At 34.8% G+C, this 24,205-nt stretch overlaps 1 protein-coding gene across 1 annotated transcript; it reads right to left on the bottom strand.

The window, feature by feature from the left end:
- Positions 1,575-6,846, bottom strand: LOC109847706 (40S ribosomal protein S4-3). Its single transcript, XM_020416936.1, has 5 exons — positions 6,723-6,846; positions 5,427-5,504; positions 5,127-5,307; positions 4,867-4,964; positions 1,575-2,293 (listed from the first exon to the last, which is right to left on the bottom strand). The coding sequence occupies exons 1-5, from the start codon at positions 6,723-6,725 to the stop codon at positions 1,850-1,852; spliced, it is 804 nt and encodes a 267-aa protein (XP_020272525.1). The 5' UTR covers positions 6,726-6,846; the 3' UTR covers positions 1,575-1,849.

Genomic DNA, 24,205 nt, shown 5'->3' with positions numbered 1-24,205 from the left:
TTTCGCCCTGTAGTCTCTGTTTCCAGTGAACCTAGATGAGATAAGGAAAATGCTAGAGACAACCTCTTAAATCACACTCCTCTCTCGTTACAATGCACTTTAAAATTCTCATGTGGGCCCCAGTGCACTGTAGCGAGAGAGGAGTGTGGTTGGGGGGTGTGGTTTAGGGTGTGACTGTAGCGACTCTCATGAGATAATGTCATTTCAATCTTGGATACAAATAAACAATTGGCTGGAAGATAATATATACACAATAAATTTTTTCTTTAGCATAACATGGCACAAAGGCAAATCTATATACTACATCAAGGGGCAATTTGGTTGGGTAAGAAACTAAGAAAATGAAATTAAAACACCCGACACACCCACGTGAAGGTGTTTGATTTTTTTTTTTCTTCTTGTGTTTGGTTGAGAGAGAGGAAATAAAGAGATTTTGTGTATGTGGGACCCACCCACTAGTAAGACAGTAACGTCATGAGTCTCAAATTTAAGGAAACTCATTTTCTCCCAAAAAGTCATAAATGGGCTTGAAAACATGAAAATAGACCCCCACAACCTATTTTCCATGAGTAATCTTTCAAACTTGGGTTTCTAGGAAATAAACCAAACAGCCCCTAAATCTCTTATCATTAAAATCGCCACTTGGCACTTTCCCACTATTTAAGTACTTTGTTGGGTGACTCTTGCAGGCCTGCTCCATTATGTGAGCTTAAATTCTTAACTTTTTGTATGATTATCTAGCAATTGATTATTTTTTAAATTTCTTCTAAGCTATTGAATTTCTGTGTGTGGTTCTCAAAGTAGGAGACTGGAGACTTGAGACTTGAGAAGGCAAGATAGGAATAAAGTAGGTTGTATTTATTAATAGAAAAATAAAGCTCTAGATAAGTTTTTTTTAAACGATAGTTTTTTGTAGTTTAATTTTATACAAAACTTGGATGCATGGAAATTTTTTTTTTCAAACTCTTGTGATTTAACCATTACAAGATATGTTTTCGTTGATGAAGTTGGAGTTTATTTGTCAACTAGAACAATATATGAAAATTAGTCATTTTTTATCCTAAAATTCATTTTTGCTTGTTCAAACTATTTCCTATTTTTAGGCTAGCTTTTTGAGATCTGAATTTTTTATCGGAAACACTTGTGGTTCCCTTTTATTTTTAGGCTACCTTTTTGAGATCTGAATTTTTTATCGGAAATACTTATGGTTCCTTCTGTTTATATCACATGTCTAAAAGCAAAAAATTGTGAAATAGGCTTTTAACTTTACAAGAGTTATTTGTAGATAATTTTATGTAAATCTGCTCAAAATTTCAATAATATTTTGACACAAACCCGTACATCTCACAAGCCTAAAACTAGTAATAAGAATTTCTAGAAGAGCTGTGGCTTTCATATATATATACCACAAGGTTTGCAAAAGAATTGCTTTCAATTGATGTAACAAGAAAAACTACAAACTCCACTTGGCCACCAATATAGCAAGATACACAAGCAACAGCATACAAAACAAGCCCCAGCGCAGACGAAAATGAATTCCACAACCCAAACAGCAAGGAATAAATACCTCAACGAAACCAAGTAAATCCCTTTAAAAATTCAAAAAAACGCACATCACAGAATCAACAGCGATCACTGTGGCTTGAACCCTGAATAATTTAACGCTAAGAAGGCGCTCTTACGAAAACTTCAGCAAATTAACAAGTTTTACCACATGTACCTAGAAAAGAAATAAACACAAGGTATCCAACGATCAAAACACAGGCCAAATAATTCAAACGCCTTCTCTCCAAATTCGAGTACTATGAAAACCCTAACAAAAAAATATATTGGAACACAAAATCTTCAATCAACCGCTGGTTTTAGCAGCCGCAGCTTCAGCAGCGGCACGCTTCCTAGCTTCCTCGATAATGCTGAGCTTGATACCCTTGCCCTTAGGCAGAGTAACCCAAGGCTTGGTCCCCTTGCCGATAGTGAACACATTGCCAAGACGAGTAGCAAACTCATGGCCAGTGGCATCTTGGACATGGATAGTCTCAAATGTACCCTTATGCTTCTCCCTGTTCTTGATGACTCCAACACGCCCAGTGTTTCTCCCGCCAGTCACCATGACGACATTACCGACATCAAACTTGATGAAGTCGACGATCTTGTTCGTCTCTAAGTCGAGCTTTATTGTGTCGTTTGCTCTGATGAGTGGGTCAGGGTAGCGAATAGTTCGACCATCATATGTGTTGAGATAAGGAATGCCTTTCTGCCCGAATTGAACAGATCGCACCTTGCAAAGCTTGAACTGCAGATGAGGAACAATAATGAGAAAAGTAATACATAGCTTATTTAGCATAATGATGATAGCAGAGGATATTCTCATTTCAGTACAGGCAGCTATAGCCAGCTAATTAGGTGAAAAATAAATCGCTTATTCAAATTGAATGAATTATACTAAACAGATAGCAGTAAGATAAAAAGTAAAAATGTCATCCTAAAGATGACTTTAGTCAACAATTGTAAGAGGCTCATATAAAATTAAAATATGACTAATTTTCAGTTTTTTGCCGTACATGAAATTCTATAGTTCAACACATGATATACTCATTTCAGTACAGGCAGCTATAGCCAGCTAATTAGGTGACAAATAAATCACTTATTCAAATTGAATGAATTATACTAAACAGATAGCAGTAAGATAAAAAGTAAAAATGTCATCCTAAAGATGACTTTAGTCAACAATTGTATGTTGTTAAAAAATGCACGTCTTTAAGAGGCTCATATAAAATTAAAATATGACTAGTTTTCAGTTTTTTGCCGTACCTGAAATTCTATAGTTCATCGCATGGTATCAAAATCATGTGAAAGGTTCAGCAAATTATAAAGGAAATCACACCAAAAATGTGGTTCAAGGGTACAATGTAAATGCACCATTTACGAATTTCTTAGTAATTTTTTTATTCCTGTTCATGATATCAAAGAAAAATGTTCCCTCTGAAAAGTTGCTTTAGTTACTTTTCCTAAGTAGCTTTTTTCATTTGAAAGACAATCACAGGCCAACAAGATGACAGGACAGAATAGTGTGACTAGCCAATCAGGTTTCCTTGCAACTGTATTCCAACAATCCCACCAATTGGAAAATCCCTACATCCAACCTTTACTATCAGGCTGTACCAACCAATAGCCTAAAAAACCATACATCCATAGCCCGTTATAGCATTTTAATTTCACACCATAAGATCAAAAATGTTTATCCACAATTGCAAACACCTCACGCTCATATAAGTCAAAACAGATTTTCGTTGCTTTCTTGCAGCTATACGATTCAAAACTTTCATGCTTTATATTTAGAAAAGGGGCACTCACTTTACCCAAACCTATATCTAGTGGCATGAAACACCCACTTTTTACCAATAAGATTCTATAAAAATGAATAAGAGGCGGTTTGGGAAGGCTTGTTTTTTAAGCTTATAAGTTATGTTGGCTTTTAGTTGCTTTTAGCTTTTATGATGAAAATACTATAAAAATTGGTTGAGTAGAATTGAAATCAAGGTTTTAAATATCGGATGTCGGGTTCATGTTGCTCGGCCAAAATTCATGTCGGATAGCGGAAATCGGGGATATATCGGGGGACATGAAAAAAATATCGGATTGCCATATCGGATAGGTTGATATAATATTATAAATGGAATATTCACATACTTGATAATTATATTGTCTAAACATATGAAAAAGTACATATGAGAAGGTCTTCATTTTCACAAGCAACCACCAAGTTTTTGCTTTTGCATAGAAAACCAAATAGACACGAACAGCTTAACTGCATATGTTTAGACAATTCTTATTAAAGTATAATAATTATCCAGAATATAAAAATTACTAATACAATTCTTTATACACAACTTTATTTATTAATGTAAAGATTTATTAATTGTTCAATTTAAGAATTTATGTTATTATAAAAGTCACTTCATAATTTTACACTCAAAGAAAAAGATTACAAAAAAAATGTTCACATACAAAGCGCGTGCATTATACTAGTAGGAACAAAAAGAAAATTCTACTGAAATTGAAAATTAAACTCGTAATTGCTATTCTAAACTACTTAACTGCATCGACTAACAATTGCAGGATTTTTATTATATATGTCATTTCTCCAAACAAGAAACTAGTAAAACCGAAGTATATGTGCACCTAATACAAATAAATTCATGTGTTCTTATAGCCTTCCATTATAATGAAAACACATGCAATAACAAGTAATTAAAACCTACAACAAGCACCCATATGGGTAGTGGATGGGAAACAATGTGAAACTTTACATAAATAGAAGGTGAAAGATATTGCAAATCATATGATTTCAACATGTCAATGTGAAACAGATATTTCTGAATTTTGGCTGATATTTGATGGCCGAAATGTCGCCCGATATATCCGCTATTTTCCGACATGTCCCCGACATGACCTCAAAAACGCCATACGTATTAAATTCAACAATTTCGTGGCGGCTAGGCTCCGAATCCGCAATATCGGCCGCCATGTCGGACATGACGGCCGATATTTAAAACACTGATTGAAATTTGTTTTGTCAAACCTAAATTATATAAGTGAGCTTATAAGCTAGTTTTTTAAAAGCTCGGGTACACCAGATTTTGAAAATGGCACTTATAAGCTAACTTATTTATTACTTTACCAAACAGCATAGAGAAGAAAAAGCTAGCTTGAAAGCTAATTTGACCAAAAAATAAGCATCCCCAAACACCCTCTAAAACAATGTTCTCTAAACTGATACTGAAGTTTTCTGTCTGTGTTTTCCACTACTTCATGATACAAAGCAAACAAAGAATATTAATAGAATAAAGAAGTACGCAGCTTGACCTTTGCCTCCTCATCCTTGATGGAGTGAAGCCGGAAGCGGCCCTTTGTGTCATATAACAGCCTAAAGTTTTCATTGGTTTTAGGAATCGACACAACATCTGTAGAAACATATATAAGAAACTCAGATTGTTAGACGAGTTACCTATATAATTTAGTGACAAGAATCCAAATAAAATGATTACGAGTAGATACTCCTTTCAAAACTCTCAAAGAATTCCATAAAATTGCCGCATATGAAAAAGCTAACCAGTTAAACGTACCCATGAAACCAGCCGGATATTTCTGGTCTGTCCTGACCTTTCCATCAACCATAACATGCCTTTGCATCAGAATGGCAATGACTTCACGGTAGGTGAGAGCATACTTCAATTTGTTCCTTAGAATGAGGATCAGTGGCAAACACTCCCTGGCCTTGTGCGGACCAGATGATGGTTTGGGGGCCTATATTTAGAGATAATTATTGATTAATCAATGAAAGAGGTTTTATTCAAAATAAGGAATGAAATAGTTGAAATATTAGAATGAGTATTCAGGAGTAAAATCACTGATATTGCACTTACAAAAGCACCACCAAGTTTGTTGAGCATCCAGTGTTTTGGGGCATTTAGCCGTTTGAGATGCTTCTTAAGTCCTCTAGCCTGAAAAAAAAAGGCTCAAAAACATTAAAAAAAAAGCAAAGTAACATCATCATATTCAGAAATGATTTCATATTTGTCAGAGTTCAAAGCTAACTTTCCCGTCAGAAATGTTGTTTTGGATATGCTAGTCTCTGAGAGAGTGTGTGCATGTGTATACGAATTTAGAAACCCACCATACATAATCGAAATAAGTGCACCAATATAGATTTTCAAAAGGAAAAATGACTGAATATAAATGCATTTAAGTAATGTGTGTTAAAAGGGCAATCTAACAATTATAATGATACAATGAATGTAGATTAAAGTTTTTATTGCTAAATTTAAGAAGTAATATTAAGAGACCAAATAATCAAGGCGTAGAGCCTAAGCTGGAAGAAAAGGAAGAGAAACAGATAGAACAGCCAATTCTAAACACATCAGCTCTAAAAAAACTAATTAGCAAAAGACCTTGAAAGATGAAAAGTAAGATACTGGTGGAGACTGCTAAAGAACATCAAGGGTTTCTATCTCGAAAGCATGCAGTTCAACAAGCTAATATGATTTTTATACCATTTTCCGAATGATATAAAATTGTCTGGTCTCAACAAAGGCAGTCCGACAAACAGACAAAAGTGGCTTGATTGATTTTGCATCAAGAATTGTTCCAAATAGTTCAAATAACAGACTCAGATTTAAGCCACAACTTGGAAAACATTGTGTGAACCACATGTTATCATACTGCACTACGAATTATGAATAAAACAATGATCAGTGAAAGAACGAGACAGTCCCTGCTTCATTTACAGTTTATATTCTGCAGATTACAAAGATATATAACTTAAAATAACAATTGTTTGATAAACGAGATGAATAGATTAATTCACATGTTAAACTGCAAACACAAGAAATTTCCAGTTCCAATGCATAAATTGGGCTCCATGCTTCACAAGTTAATTGCTTGATGACTAAAAATCGAAGCACATGTCCATATTAACCAATCTCAAATTAACGAAGCAATCAAACTAAGTTATAGACTCTCCCCCTCTCATTACCGGTCAAAATGCAGATCAATGTTTGATCTTGATGAGATAAAACCCTTAAACAATGACATTGGCGATTAGGGTTACAAATAAAACAATAATTTATGAAAAATGGGGGGGAAATCTCAGAGAATTGCCAGAAATTAAGGGAAGTAATAGAATCAACAGAGTGAAGGTGAGATTAAGAGAGGAAACGAACCATTTTGTTGATCTAGATCCACGCCGTCTCCTACTTCGTCGTCTCGCTTTGCCTCTCTCTCTCTCTCTCTCTCTCTCTCTAGCGAAAGGACGCAAACGGCAGAGGAGGAAACCCTAGCTCGCGTTGGCGCTTATAAAGGGTAGGGTTTTAGGGTTTCAGTGGTTAATCAGATGGGCCGAGGCCCATTCAAGTCCTAAACTAAAGAACTTCAAAAAAAATGAGGGGTCCTTGCATTTATACACCCCTCCTATCTTCCGTATTTGCAAATTTACCTCCAAATCCTGGTATTTGCAAAATTACCCACCAATTCTTTAGCATTGGCTTGTTTTTCCCCACCTCTCAAACTTAACGATATTGGCTTTTAAATAGGGAATTGTCAAGTTTTCCAATCATTGTCAATAGATTTGTTATATTTTATGTTTAAAAACTAAATTTGTCAAGTGGGAGGCATAGGAAACTTTAATGTGAGATAACTGGGGTTAATTTTACATATATCAAGATTTAAAGGGTAAATTTATAAATATGCCGAAACCCAAAAACATGGTTTTTGTATAGGAATCCACCATAAAATATAGTGGTTTTTTCAAAGAAAACTACCACAAAATTTTTAATTTTCATAAAACCACCATGATAATATGCACTATTAACAAAGAATTACCAAAGTTATAATAACTTCCATCCATTTTATGTTAAACAAGGGTATAAATGACATAAATGCCTATTGTGACTAACTTTTGGAGGCTGAGTAGGCATTATTAATTTGGAGGGAATTAAAAAAATTGTAAGGGAGTTAACTAACTTTTGGAGGAAGTAAAATATTTTGTTTAACGAGAAAAATACAATAAAAGATAGGTTATTCTCACCACAAAGGTGTTTTAAGGATTCAACATATTAATTAACAGAAAAAATAAATAGAAATTGAGACTTGGTAGCACTTTGTTAATGGTACATAGTATCATGATGGTTTTACGAAATCTTAAAAAAAATTATGGTGGTTCACCTAAAAATTACTATATTTTGTGGTTCATCCAAAAAGTAAACTATCTTGTTGCACAAGAAATGCATGGAAATTCGACAAAGATGACTAAATGATAATAGGTTTTTTGGACAAATTTTCAAAACACACCCTTTTTGAAACTTATTTTTAAAAAACGACTTGTTTTAACACTAATTACCAAAATCAACCCAGTTTTAGCCTCACGGTTGAAATTGGGTCGGTTTTGATAATTAAAGTTAATACAGGTCGTTTTGGGGAATATTTTTGTAAAATGGTTGTTTTTAAAAATTTGTCCTTTTTTTGGATTAATCAGATAATTAATTAATTAATTTAGTGGGACTAGTTTTAGTATCTTTTTGAGTTGTATATATAGTCGTCATATAAAACTAGTTTTAGTATGTTTTACATAACTAGAAGAAGAATTTAGGAGCATACAGCATACTCTAGGGTTGGGAGTGCGCTCCTTTAATTGTATCTGTACCCTTTTTGAAGGCATGACAGCGACTGGAGCCTCTTCATAGTTATTCTGTTCTTTCTCTCAAAGGGCCTGTTTGGTTATTTCCTAAAAAAACTAAGAAATAGAAATGAAAACAAAAAACCTCAAAAAGTACAATTTCATCCATTTTCATACCTAAAACTCACTCATAACATCTAATAAAATATTATTTTTATCTAACAACTCATTCATCATATCTAATAAAATATTATTTTTATCCAACAACTCATCCACCACATCAACGACATCTAATAAAATATTATTTTTATCTAACAACTCATCCACCATATCTAATAAAATATTATTTTTATCCACAACATCACTCAACTCATCTCATCATTTCAAATCACTCACATCATCCAATAAGATGGTGATAACTCATCTCATCTCATTAATATTCTATTTCCACACATTTCCTCTCAAAAAGCTAGGAAATAATTTCCTTAAGTGTGGGTCATATCATCTAATAATATAATGACAACTCATCTCATCTCAACTATTTTCTTATTTTTAAGAATGAACCAAACAAAAGAAAACAACATATTATAAGAAATAATTTTCTTATAATTCATTTCCTTATTTTTTTCGCCAACCAAACAACATCAAAACAAGTTTTCTTAAAAAATCACTCACATCATCCTATAATAAGGGGCTGTTTGGTTGCACACTTTTTGAGAAAATTTTTCTCAAAATATCTGATAATGATAAATTTATAATTAAAAGTTTTCCAGAGATTTCTGTAAATTGTATTTGGTTCAACAAAAAATTTACAGAAATATTTTCTAAAAAATATCAAAACCTACCAAATTTTACAAAAAGCAATTTCCTCTCAAAATGAGAGGAAATCACCAGAAATCTGACACATACCATATTTAATTAAAAACCTACCAAATATTGTTATTTTCTATAAAGTAATCACCAGAAATCTGACACATACCATATTTAATTAAAAACCTACCAAATATTGTTATTTTCTATAAAGTGATGAGCTATTTTCTTGTTTTGAACCAAACAAGCAAAGTAAAAAAAACAAGAAAATTGATATTTTTTGATTTCTCAAAACTTTTCCTATAATTTTTTTAAGAAATACAAGAAAATCATATTTTAGGTGGAAAACATTTCCTATAATTTCTAGAAATTGAACCAAACACCCCCTAAGATGAGAACTCATTTCATCTCATCTCCATTTTTTTAATTTCCTTCTTTTTTTAGCAAACCAAACACTCCCAAAATATTTCTTCTTAGAAATAGTTTTCCATTTCTTTGATTTCCCCCTTTTTTAGTCAAACAATCAGACCCTAAAAAAATTATTTAATAAGACTGATGTAGAGACGAGAAGGTAAATAAAAAAACCCAAATCGACACATTTAGTAGTACAAAAGGGATATGTTATTTTCGTCACAAAGTAATAATGACAGTAGTGGTAGCAGTGTGTGTATATATATTCATATTTATTTGTATTTATATTTATATTTATAAACTAATAGGTTGTCTGTTTTATATTTTTCATGCTCTTTGTCCAAACAATGCACGTCAAAAAAGAGCACTTGAAAAAGTATAAATTATGATTAAAAATTAAACATTAATCCCTACATATTTAAGTAATTAAAATGATCATGCGCTATGTTTTCAGTAGCACTATAGTAGTTTAACAAATAAGATTAATGAGTATCCTTGTCATAGGAGAGGATTTCCTTCTTGATGTCTATGTGATGCACTCCTCACCATCCTCATAAAGTAGGAGAAAGTGTGTGAGTTGGTGGTGATTTGTGTCTACTTTATGAGGATTGTGGAGATTGTGACACATAGGCGACAATGAGAGAAATCTCCTCCTATGATAAGAATACTCATTAATCTCTTAACAAATAGCATTTATATAGATTGTACATTTAATTACCAAGTTAATTTCATCGCAGCAAAGTTTGCTAAAGTTAAATCATACGATGCAAAGAATGAGTTGTTTCGGATATAGTTTTGGGTAGGTGATCAATCAAGATTCAACTTGTATTAGCTTTAGGGCTGTCTGGTTACTTTTCAGCGAATAAAGGAAACTAATTTCAAATCTAGAACACATTGTTGGTTGTTTTTTTAAAGGCAGGTAGGGTAACCTAACCAGTCAAGTCCTCAACAACACTCTGTCTCAAAAATAAATGGACAGAAACAGACAAAAAAATAAAAGAACAAACAATCAACCGACTTAGTTAGGGAATGAGCAATACCATTACCAGTGCACCTTACATAAGAAACTTTAGAGCAGCTAGTAATAGTCAGACCAGCGCGGAGTTCATCTGCAATAGGAACCAATGAAGCAAAAGGAGAAGGAGAGTCCACCAAGGAGACAACCTTTAGAGAGTCAATTTCCACCAATGAAATCCTCCAGTTCATACGTCGAACAAAGCGAATGCCTTCCAGGACAGCTAACAGCTCCGCATGATCCACAAACATAGGACCCTTAATCCCCATAGAGTAACAACAAATCACATGTCCATGGTGATCCCAAATAACACCTTCCAAACTAATAATATCTTCTTCCAGAGGAACGACAGCATCTGTGTTGAGCTTCAGCAAACTAGGAGTAGGGGGATACCAAGCAGAAGGTCATTTGAAAGATGTGACAATATCACGGGAGAGACCTCTAACTCTATCCCCTTCCTCCACAAAACAGAGAATCCGAGTCACCAAGACCGAGACCTCTCTAACACCACCACCATGAGAATGCATATTCCTTCCCCCCCATATAAACCACATGGTTGTGAAAGCTAAAGCCAAAGAGTCCCCAGGGCAAACAGAGGTGAGATGGAAAATGAAATCATCACAAGACGTGCCTCGAAAACCATTAATCACTTCCTAAAGATCTAAAGACTCCCACACTAAACGAGCAAATGAGCAGACGGTGAAGATATGAAGGACGGTCTCAAAGGCAGCAGAGCAAATGCGTCAACTAGGGGGCATAGAGATCCCCCTATGAGATAAACCAGCTAAGGTGGGGAGAGTATCATAGAACATAGGCCAAAGGAATACTCTAATCTTCGGTGGGATCTCCGCATGCCAGATCAAGGACAACCACTTCATTACCCTAGAATCCAAGGTGGAAACAGTATGAGGCATAGTGTGGCGAAGAAGTCGGTATCCACTATTGATTGTGTAGCACCCCTTCTCCTTATAATGCAAAATGAGTCTGTCAGGGACAGGAGAAGGCGGCAGTGGGATAAATAAAATGTCCTCCTGATCTACCTGCCAAAAGGAGCTAGCAATCAGCTTATGATTCCAAGTACCCGAAGCAGAGATCAGCTCAGCCACCCTTCTGGAATGGTCGATCGGAGAAGTAATTAGCCTAAAAGAAAAGGGCATTAGGATCCATGGGTCAGCACTGATAGAGACACTCTGGCCATCACCTATCCTCCATCTCAGACCTCGAGCCAGGAGCTCTCTCCCCCATATAATGTTCCGCCATAAATAAGAGCATCCAGGGCAGACACCAGCTGAAAGGAAGTCTGAGTCCTTGAAACACTTTCCCTTCAAAACCCTACTAGCTAGAGAAGAAGGGTCCTGAATGATTCTCCATGCCTGCTTAGCTGCCAATGCCTGATTAAACATCTGTAGATCTCTAAAGTCTAGACCACCCTCTGACTTTACACGACACACCTTATCCCACCTAACCTAGTGAATCTTTCTCTCACTAGAAGTTGATCCCCACCAGAATCTCATAATGATAGACTCAATCTCCCTGCATAAAGAACACAAGGGTAAATAATCTAAACTAGATAGTGAGGAATATAAACAAAGAGACAAAGGCACAATAAGATGAACAAAAATAAGTGCGCCAATGCAAACTCAAACACACGATATGTTCACGGAGTTCGGTCCCTACGACCTACGTCTCCGCTCCTCACCTCGAGAAGATCTCCACTATCACAACCGGGTTTTGTACGCTCATCCGAATAACGTTTACACCATAAAATATTGGTTTTCAACGCTCATCGATCAACGTTTACAATCTCATAACTAACACACTGGGTTTTCTACGCTTACTCGAAAAACGTTCACACCTCACAATACGATTTTCTAGCTAACCGAAAATTCTACAACACACAATTGATCTCCACGAGATCACACTCACAATTAGGCACAAATACAACAAATTTGTTCTCTACAATAGATGAGAACTCAATATAGGTTCACACTCAATGTCACAATCCCACACCACAAATAATACTATGAATGTAAATACAATAAGCTCAATAGGTTGTATGTGAACAAAGAGATATAAATCAAAACTAAACTCAATATAGTTCTAGCTTAATAATAATGATAATTAAATATATAAAAGAGCTAGAAATAGAGTTTAGAAAACTTCTCAATAGATCAAGAGGTCGAGGGAGAATAGTTGGATGCTCAAACACCAATAGATGATTTCCTCAAGCTCTTGTGGAATTGATTTCACAAAGACAAACTCTCAATTGCTTAAAAGCTTTTTAACAAACTTTAAAGAAACTTAAACCCTTGATAAAACTCTTTTAAACTTGTTTTAAAATACTCTCATGGTTACCACTAGTAGTGGGGGATTTGAGGGTTTATATAGGAAGAGAAAACAACAGCCAAAACCCAAAGAAATCCGACAACAATCTCCCAAATTCCAAGAAATAGATTATGTACAAAACTAGCCATTTGACAGGCTGTCAGTCGACTGACAGGCGGCGCCAGTCGACTGATAAGCTGAACATCGTATTCAAATACGAGCTTATCAATCGACTGCCAAATATTTTTAGTCGACTGAAAAACTTCAGTCGACTGGTCAGTCGACGAAAATAGAATAGAGAACAAAATGAACATTCTAGGCACTTTCTTCAGTCGACTCATTAGTCGACTGACTTCATCAGTCGACTGATCGGTCGACTGATAACAGGTTATCAGCCTGACATGGTTTTGAAAGTGAGTTTCAATGCTCTGTTAAAAATAGTAAATAAATTCTAAAAAATATAAAACTTTGGGAAATAATTATAAACATGATAATGAATATGCTACAAAGACTGGTTTTCAAAAATCTCTTCCCATTTGTAAAATATTATCATTTTGCAAATAAGTTCAAAATATGAAAATGTAAACACATGAATTTTGGCATTTCGGCTAATCTATGTTTTGAAGCTTTACAAAATGATTTTGTAGATATAATGAAATATGTATATGATTATAGTTAAGTCCAAAAACTAAGAATACAATATTTTTACAAAATTGCATATTCTATGCAATATATTCTTAAACACAATAGAGTATGAAACAAATGAAAATGTGAAAAACTTTGTTTGTTGTTTCATATCTATGTAGCTAAACCAAAACACAATAATAAATATGAAATATGTAATTTCATATTTGTAAACATAAAAACAAAAACTTGTGTTGTATATATATATATATAACTACATATATATACAAAGAAACCAATAAAATGTGTGTGTATAAATGATTGAGCTTAAAGTACTTAACACACATAATATAAACACCTAAACTAAATTACCCAAGCTTGATCTTGATCTTCAATAAGCTTGACTTGGTACACTTGCGGATAAAGCTTAAACTTGAATCTTTACTTGGATTTACATAGCTTCACTCCACTATTCCGCCAACCTCTATTGTATATTATCGTGAATGCGCAATTCCATCCATCCTCTAACATGTTGTTTATCTACAATAAATAGAAATACACCAATACTAGACAAACAACATTAATGATAAATTGTTTGTTAAACATCATCAAAACAAAGAGGCTAACAAATGTGCCCTGGAGAAAAGGAACAAATAGTCACATCCATTTCATCGGCCCATAGTAACATGAGTCCACCACTTCTACCTCTACTATCCACCACAAAGCAATTCTGGAAACCCAACTGAGATCTTATTATTTGCGCCCACCTACCATAAAGTATAGTCTCTGAAAGAAAGACTAGACTTGGGAAATGAGTCCGCATCAATCTGTGAAAAGTAGTCAATGTTTCAGGGTTCTCCAGTCCCTGAACGTTCCAACAAAAGTAACTCATAGCTCCTGACGCCCTTGGCTACCAGGGTGCGTCTCAACAAGAGTAGAATCTGGACTGGAAATCACTAATCGTGCCCTCTTCTCATATACATTCGGATGATCCTTCAGAGAATCTTTCCTGTGTTTGTCTCCTTTCTCTTTCTGTTCAGAGCCCTGCTACCTAGACCCTCTAGCAAGCTTCTTCTAGGTCGATATAGCATGCTTTCCGGAGGTGGATGTGGAAACTGTAATGTTATGCAAATTAGAGCCAACACCGGTATCCAAGTGCAAGGGTACAAGAGGGGTTTCACACCTCACCGTGACTAAAATGATCTGTAGTGGAGCACTAGCACGTGAATCATCATCCTGAGTATCATCTCAGACCACCCGAGATGATGGTTGTTTCTGCCCCTCACGACCTGCTTCAGTTGCTCCAGAAGATCGAGTCTCAAAGGCCTTGAAAGATGGAGGGGGTTCTCTAAGCTAAGAACCATATCTGCTTTTGGATGTGATAAAAATACTATTGACTTGTACACTTCGTTTGTCACACTCAGCAGCTTTGTGGCCAATAATGTCACATGAAAAGCAAAAGTCAGGAAGTCACTCATAGGTGAGGAAGAGCTTCTCAATCTCCCCAGTCTTTTCAAAGCAAACACATATGCCTCTTTTAGAGGCTTAGTAATATCCACGTGAATTCTCAGTCACATCTTGTTATCCCACAAATCAATACCTTTAAGTTTTCCTATGAGCGAGCCATAGTCTCTGGCGCACCTCTCGTTCATAGCAGTCAGTAGTACATTCTTGACATTTATCCAAAATAATTTTGAAGAGAAATCCAGAGAAGTTGGGGCACCGACCCTACGAGGAACAATCAAATTGAGCAAGTTCCTTTCAAAATACCATGACCCACCATCAAGCACTTTCTCCCTATCTGTATCGGAACCAAATCTGAAAAGAAAAAGTATTCCTTCCACTGTAATGTTCCACCTGGAAGGGGGCATCTATAATCCATACGTTCCTAAGGACACGCTCAAGACCATCTTTATTAGCAATCTTCCTACCAAAAACCTTTCCCAAGAGACAATTGTTAAGGGAAGGCGAATCTGTTTGGTCCTTAGTTGACAGAAAACAGGGCCATCTTCGTCGTCTATGCTGCATTTGGCACAAAGCTTGGCCAGCCTATCATCATCAATTCTTGCCATGTTCCAAATTGATTTGGAGCCGAGAGACTGCTTGAAACGGTGATGCTGTTAATATGAGACCGATAACCGGTCTTAAAATAGCGATGCCGTTAATTTGAGTCTGAGAGACAGTTTAAATGGCGATCTTATTAATTGGAGACCAAAAGACGGCCCTGAAACAGCGATCCTGTTAATTGAATATGAAATGGCAATGCTGTTAATTAAATATGAAATAGTGATTCCGTTAAATAAATATGAAACGGCGATGCCATTAATATGAGACCGATAGATAGTCTTAAAACAGCGATGCCATTAATTTGAGTCTGAGAGATGGCTTAAATGGCGATACTGTTAATCGGAGACCGAAAGGCGGCCCTGAAATGACGATGTCGTTAACTAAATATGAAATGACGATGTCGTTAAATAAATATGAAACGACGATGCCGTTAATTAATTATGAAACAGTGATGTCGTTCGTGTGAGCCAAGAGACAGCTACCTCGGAGGTCGAGATATGGGATATGTTAGACCCTAGAGGAGAGTGATTAAGGTCTTATGCTAATCTAATCCAATTTTATACCAATTAAAATTTATTAACAAATATATTCTTGTAAGATAGATATACAACTAATTATGAGCAAGAATATGCAATATGAACAAAAGAATATATCCTAGCAATGAGATATACTATGAGATATATATGCAAGGATATGAAACTAACACAAGGGTAAACAATTTGAAACTAGATAGTGGGCAAACTAAATAATGAGACAATGACAATATGAGCAATGAGAACAAATAAGAATAATGCTAAAGCACACTCAAACACAACCAAATGATCACGGAGTTCGGACCTTCCGTCCTACGTCTCTGCTCCCCACTCCCGGGGAGAAATCTACTATCACAATCGGGTTTTTTATGCTTACCAGAATAACATTTACACCTCACAATACGGTTTTCTAGTTTATCGAAAACTCGACAACTCACACACTCTTGCAATCCCACTCTACACACTCTCAAGTGTTGGAACTAGACGTGTCTCCCTCAAGTTCTCAGATACAACCTCTCCCTAGGTTTGTTAACCGACGCCACTCCTCTTGGGACGATCCCTAACTCTCGTCACACACTTTTCTCAGTGTACAAGTGTATTACAAAGTGATCCTCACAATAAGCATAATTACAATAAATGATTGTTCTCTAATATGGATGAGAACACAATGAAAGCTCACACTCAATTATTACAACTCTCACCAACCCAAATATACAATGTATGCAAATACAATAACCTCAAGTGGGTGTGTGTAAACAATGAGTGAAATCAAATCAACTAAACTCAATATAAAACTAGCTTTAATAAAATGATAATCAAACAAATAGATGCAAAGCTAGAAATAGAGATTAGAAAACTTCTCAATAGATCAAGAGGGAGAGGTAGAAGAGTTGGATGCTCAAACAATGTAGATGATCTTCCTCAAGCTCTTGTGAAATTGTTTTCACAAAACAAACCCTTTAAACAAACTTAAAACTTCTTTAAAACTTCTTTAAAACATTCTCTTAGTTATTCATGAAAGATGAGAGCAAGGGGGTATATATAGCCTCCCAAAATCTCAGCCAAAAACCCAACAGAAAAGACCAAAAAGCTCTCAGACAATCTCAGTTGGAACTAGCCATTAGAGACTAAATGACAATTCGGCGATCGACCGTGGAAAACTCGCGGTCGACCGTGAGCAGCAAAAAGGCCAGGGTTTGGCTCTGGACAACAGACGGTCGACTGTGGCGATCGACCGTGAAACTCTCTGGACTGCATCTGGTCGACCGCCACGGTCGATCGCGAGCTATCAAAAACCATCCTGAGTCTCTAGACTCAAGGGCGGTCGACCGTGACGGTCGACCACAAACTGATATATGAGAAAAACAGGTTTAGAAGCAGTTTGATAATTTTGAAACCCTATTTAAAAATATCAAATAAATTCTAAAAAATATAAAACTTTGGGAAATGATTGTCGACATGATAATACACATACTACAAAAACTGTTTTTTAAAAAGGACCTCCCAAATGTAAAATATCATCATTTTACAAATATGTTCAAAAATATGAAAACCTAAAAATTGATATTTTGACTTAAACAACATTTTGAAACCTTATGAAATAATTGTATAGACTTGATAAAAGATATAAAATGTTGTTATGAAATCTATAACCTAGAAATACAATATTTTCATAAATATGCATATTCTATGCAATATATTCTTAAACACAATATAATATGAAACAAATGAAAATGTGAAAAGCTATGTTTGTTGTTTCATATCTATGTAGCTAAACCAAAACATATATGTATATATATATAACTATATATATATAACTATATATATATAAAACCAAAACGTGTATGTGTGTATATGATTGAGCTTAAAGTACTAACACACATAATATAAAACCTAAACTAAATTACCCAAGCTTGATCTTGTAATATAAAACCTAAAACTAAATTTACCCAAGCTTGTGATCTTCAACGAAGCTCTATCTTAGTACACTTGTGGATGAAACTAGAACTTGAATCTTTAACTTTGAATGTACTTTGCTTCACTCCACAATTCCGCCAACCTCCATTGGACATGATCGTGAATGCGCAATTCTATCCATCCTCCAACATATTGTTTGCCTAGAATAAATATAAAACACAAACACTAGACAAACAATATTAGATGTATATTGTTTGTAAATCATCATTAAAACAAGAAGGTCAACACAATCTTGGCGGCCCCGGTCTCAGGCAAACCCTTCCTAATCTATGTGAGAGAAATGGAGCATTCTCTTGACACTCACTTAGCACAAAACGACAATGCCAGCTACAAGCAAGGCATCTATTACCTGAGTAGGACCCTTCAAGGAGCTGAATGGCGATACCCTATGGTCGAAAAGGAATGTCTAGCCTTAGTATTCACAATTTAGAAAATGCGACACTACCTGGTTGGTCAAACCATACATGTCATTTCCCGGATGAATCCGATCCGAGTCTTCATGACACAGCTTGGGTCCTTGAACTAGCGCCTGGCACGATGGGCACTCTTGATATATCTATACTATATCCACTTCATGCCACAGAAGTTTGTCAAAGGACAAGCAATCTGCGATCTCATGGTCATTGACCCGCTCGAGTCAAAGATTGACCTTTTTGAGGACATGCCAGACAAAACCCACAAGGTCAATGCAACCTCGCAGGAAGAAGGCTGGTGACTGTACTTCGATGGTGCATCTCGTGTGGGCACAAGTGGGTCTATCATCGACAAGCTTAATTGAAGATCAAGATCAAGCTTGGGTAATCTAGTTTAGATTTTATATTATGTGTGTTAGATACTCTAAGCTCAATATCATATACACACACACATTTATTGGTTTCTTCGTGTATATATATATATATATATATATATATATATATATATATATATATATATATATATATATATATATATATATATATATATATATATATATATATATATATATATATATATATATATATATATATATATATATATATATATATATATATATATATATATATATATATATATAGTCATATATATATATACATAAGTTTTAGTTTCTATGCATATATATAGTCATATATATTTATATACATGCATGGTTTTGGGTTTTCATGTTTATAATATGAAATCACATATTTCATATTTACTATTGTGTTTTTGAAAACATTACATAAAATATGTAATTTTTGTGAAAATTCTGTATTCTTAGTTTTTGGACTTAACAATAATCATATACATATTTTATTAAGTCTATATAATCATTGTGCAAAGTTTCGAAACATGGTTTAGCCTAAATGTCAAAATTCACATGTTTACATTTTCGTGTTTTGGACTATTTTTGCAAAATGATGATTTTTCACAAATGGGAAATGCAATTTGGAAAATTCTTTTTGTAACATGTTCATTTACATGTTTATATATATTTCCCAAAGTTTTATTATTTTTGGACTTCATTTGTTATTTTTAACAATTTTCCAAAGTCTTAAAAATCAGCTTTAAAACCTGTTTTACTGTAGTATCAGATTTCGGTCGACCGCACCGGTCGACCGCTCATATGTTCAGTCGACAGTGGGCAGCAGAGAGTTTGTCGGTCGACCGGTGCGGTCGACCGAGAGCTCGATATTTCCATCGGTCGACCGCACCAGTCTCTGTCTGTTTTCTGAGTTTGGGATCTGAATCGCGGTCGACCGCGAATATTTTTGGTCGACCGCCGTGGTGTCAGATCAATCTCAACGGCTATTTTCTTAGAGCCGTTGCAGAGTGGTTTTTTGGTCTTTTTCTTGGCTTTCTCTTTCCTTTGGGGTTTCATATATATACCCCCTTACCTCAGATTTTATAAGTAAGCAAGAGAATGGTTTAAAAGATTTTAACAAGAGTTTAAGCTTGTTTTAAGCTTGTTTAAGGGTTTGGTTTAAAGCTGTTTTGGTTTTCACAAGTGGAGGAGATTATCTTCTTGTTGGGGCTTCAATCTTCATCTCTCCATCTTGTTATCAATTGAGAAGTTTTCTAAACTCAAACTCTAGCTTTACATTTATATACTTGTTTGATTATCATTGTTCTTAAGCTAGATTTTATAATTGAGTTTAGTTGATTTGATTTTATTTACTCATTGTTATACACACCCACTTGAGCTTATGGTATTTGCATACATAGTATATTAGGGTTGTGAGAGATTATAACATTGAGTTGTGCTTCATTGTGTTCTCATCTATTGTAGAGAACAAATTTATATTTGTTACATTGAGAGTTGTGTAAGGTTTTCGGTGAGCTAGAAAACCGAGTGTGTTGTGAAGTTTTCGGTGAACTAGAAAACCGATTGTGAGGAGTGACGTTGATCGGTAAGAATTCTAATGCTCCTTGTGCATCTCATGTAGCTTCTTCATCTTTTACACTTACACATTCACATGCTCATTCTCACAAAGTTCATCATAAGCATGCTAGTGTGTTCAAGTGTGATCATTGTGGTCGTTTTGATCATTTGGCCGAATATTGTTTTGATTTGAAAAAGAAATCTTATTTGCCAAATATTTCTAGTAGACCACAAGTTTTTAAATGTGATGTTATTGGTAGATTTGGCCATTTGGCAAAGTTTTGTTATGATTTGAAAAAAATATTCAAACTTGCCAAATATCTCAAGTAAACCACCTTTGTTTAATGATGCTTCTCATTTGCGATATAATTTAAAAGAAAAATCTTTATATGCAAATGATTCCCGTGCACGAGCTAATGGTCCACAAAAACAAATGTATCTCTTTCATTGCACAAATTGTAATCAGAAGAGTCATTTGAGAGAATATTACTTTGACCATGTTAGTGCACCACATGCGCCCAAACGGGTTCATAACCCTAGGGCTTTGAGCTTAAATGATAGGAATCATGTTCCTAAACCTTTTGGTACCAACATTACTTGGGTACCAAAACAAATTTGATATTTAAACCAAGAATTTTAGTGTTTTTATTTTTCTTTTCTTGGTTTTGAAAATTATACTTTGAAATTTTTGTATATGAAAACAAATTTTTTTATCAATTCTTTTGTTTTCATGATTATTTGTTGTGTTTTGATGAGAGGTTTTTATTTATGTAACCCTCCAGATTTATTGGGTGTTTATTCCCAAATATTGTTCACCGGGTGCCAAAATGTTTATAAGGGTTGATACAAGCTTAAGAGCTTGATATATTGTTGCCTCTCTTAAAATTCTTTTGTCAAAGAGTTTGTTTTGATTTATTGCTTTAAATTCATTATATTTTACTTATATGATGATATTTATATGTTTGTACTCATGGATTATCTATTCGTGCCTTATAATGTATTATATGAGTAGTTTGATCAAGTTATACAAAGAAAATTTTTCTTTATTGATCAAACATTGGTTTTGGACTCAAATCTTGATTTATGATTTCATTTGGTTGATTTTCATTTGAAAATATTTTGCATGATTCTCATGTTCCTTTTCTTTTGATTTCATAAATCTACTTTAATACATGGCTTTTATACTCTTTGATATGATTTTTCATACTTACATATTTATATGTATTCTCATTATCCTTTTGTATGTGAGTTGCTTTTAGCTTCTATACTTGCTCACATATGTTTGCCATGATCTTTATTGCATATATTTTATATGGCATTTTGATAGGGGGAGTTATTCCCTATTCTATGTTTGTTTTTATACTCACCTATGCTTATTGATAGGGGGAGCTTTCGCTCTCTTAATTCTTTTGTCCCCTTTTTTGATGTTGTCAAAAGGGGAGAAATATTGTGAGTATACATTTTCCTTGGTTATATGCATGTGAATTATAATTTATATATTCATTTGTATTCATGCATATATTTCTTTTTGTAAATTGTTTGTCATCATCAAAAAGGGGGAGATTGTTGGCCTTCTTATTTTGATGATGGGAGGTTGGCGGAATTGTGGAGTGAAGCAACATGCAATTCAAGTTAAAGATCAAGTTCAAGCTTCATCCGCAAGTGTACCAAGTCAAGCTTAATTGAAGATCAAGATCATTGCTTGGGTAACTTTAGTTTAGATTTTATATTATGTGTGTTAAGTACTTTAAGCTCAATATCTATACACACACATTTATTGGTTTCTTCGTATATATATATAGTTATATATATATACATAAGTTTTGTTTTCTATGTATATATATAGTTATACATATACATGCATGGTTTTGGGTTTTCATGTTTATAATATGAAATCACATATTTTATATTTACTATTGTGTTTTTGAAAACATTGCATAGAATATGCAATTTTGTGAAAATTCTATATTCTTAGTTTTTAGACTTAACAATAATCATATACATATTTTATTAAGTCTATATAATCATTGTGCAAAGTTTCAAAACATGGTTTAGCCAAAATATCAAAATTCACATGTTTACATTTTCGTGTTTTGAACTATTTTGCAAAATAATGATTTTTCACAAATGGGAAATGTAATTTGGAAAATTCTTTTTGTAACATGTTCATTTACATGTTTATATATATTTCCCAAACTTTTATTATTTTTGGACTTCATTTGTTATTTTTAACAATTTTCCAAATTCTTAAAAATCAGCTTTAAAACCTGTTTTACTGTAGTATCAGATTTTGGTCGACCGCACCGGTCGACCGCTCATATGTTGGGGCTTCAATCTCCATCTCTCCATCTTGGTGGGGCTTCAAGTGGAGGAGATTATCTTCTTGTTGGGGCTTCAATCTCCATCTCTCCATCTTGTTATCAATTGAGAAGTTTTCTAAACTCAAACTCTAGCTTTACATTTATATACTTGTTTGATTTTCATTATTCTTAAGCTAGATTTTATAATTGAGTTTAGTTGATTTGATTTTATTTACTCATTGTTACACACACCCACTTGAGCTTATTATATTTGCATACATAGTATATTAGGGTTGTGAGAGATTGTAACATAGAGTTGTGCTTCATTGTGTTCTCATCTATTGTAGAGAATAAATTTATATTTGTTACATTGAGAGTTGTGTAAGGTTTTCGGTGAGCTAGAAAACCGAGTGTGTTGTGAAGTTTTCGGTGAACTAGAAAACCGATTGTGAGGAGTGACGTTGATCGGTAAGCGTTGAAAACCGATATTGTGAGGTGTAATCGTTATTCGGGTGAGCGTAGAAAACCCGGTTGGGATAGTGGATTTCTCCCCGGGAGTGGGGAGCGGAGACGTAGGACAGAAGGTCCGAACTCCGTGATCATATCTTGTGTTTGAGTGTGCTTTGGCGTTTATTTATACTTGTGTTCATATTTCTCATCGCCATTGTACATAGCTCTTTATTTATATGATCCACTATCTAGTTCATATGGTTTACCCCTTGTGTTAGTTTACATATCCTTGCATATACATTTTTATCATATAGGATATATCCCTTACTTCATATTGCTTATCCTAGCTTATATATTTTGTTATATTTCATACTTGCTAGGATAACTTGTTAATTAATTTTAATTGGCATTTAATCGGATTAGATTAGCATAAGACCCTAATCACCCCCCTCTAGGGTCTAACATGGGCTTCTACCTCTCGTCGACAATGCCTCTCCTGAAGTGCTAGCGCGGAAAGTCTCCTTATCATTCCTCCTTAAATCATAATTCGTTAAAACGTTAGTAACTTTACTATAGCTGATAGAAGATCTCTCATTCAACAGAGTGAGCATGAAAGTATCATACTCCTCATCTGGTAAGAAGCCCAACAAAATAATCACCTTGTACTCATCTGATATCTTCTCATCAACATTCACTAAGTCCGACAATAACTTGGTGTAGTTGTTCACATGAGCCGCTAGTGAGGTGCCTCAGAACATCTAAAATCTAAATAATCTTCGTAGCAAGTGCAAACAGTTCTCAACACTATTCGACAGATACTTATTGTTGAGAATCTCCCACATCTTCATTACAGACGTCACCCTAATCACATCATACTTCAACTCCTATTCCAAACAGGACCTGATCACCCCACAAGCGTTCCTATTTATCTTTTCCCATACCGACTCTTCATATTTAGGTGGTCTCTCTTGGCCCATGATGGTCTTCTCTAAATTCTGTGCATTAAGCGCGTCCTGTAAGTCGCTCATCTCACTAGTGGAAAATCATGTATCGCTGACGGGCATTCCCGTCAGCGATGCCCCAATTCCCGTCAGCGATAAGTATCGCTGACGGCGTCCCGTCAAGGATACGCCGTCAGCGATAGTCCCGTCAGGAAAGGACTATCGCTGACGGGGGGCCGTC

This window comes from Asparagus officinalis, chromosome 7 (assembly GCF_001876935.1).
Source record: "Asparagus officinalis chromosome 7, Aspof.V1, whole genome shotgun sequence".
NCBI classification, from domain to species: domain Eukaryota; kingdom Viridiplantae; phylum Streptophyta; class Magnoliopsida; order Asparagales; family Asparagaceae; genus Asparagus; species Asparagus officinalis.
Note: the sequence above shows the minus strand (reverse complement) of the source record. Positions and strands in the feature narration are given on the sequence as shown.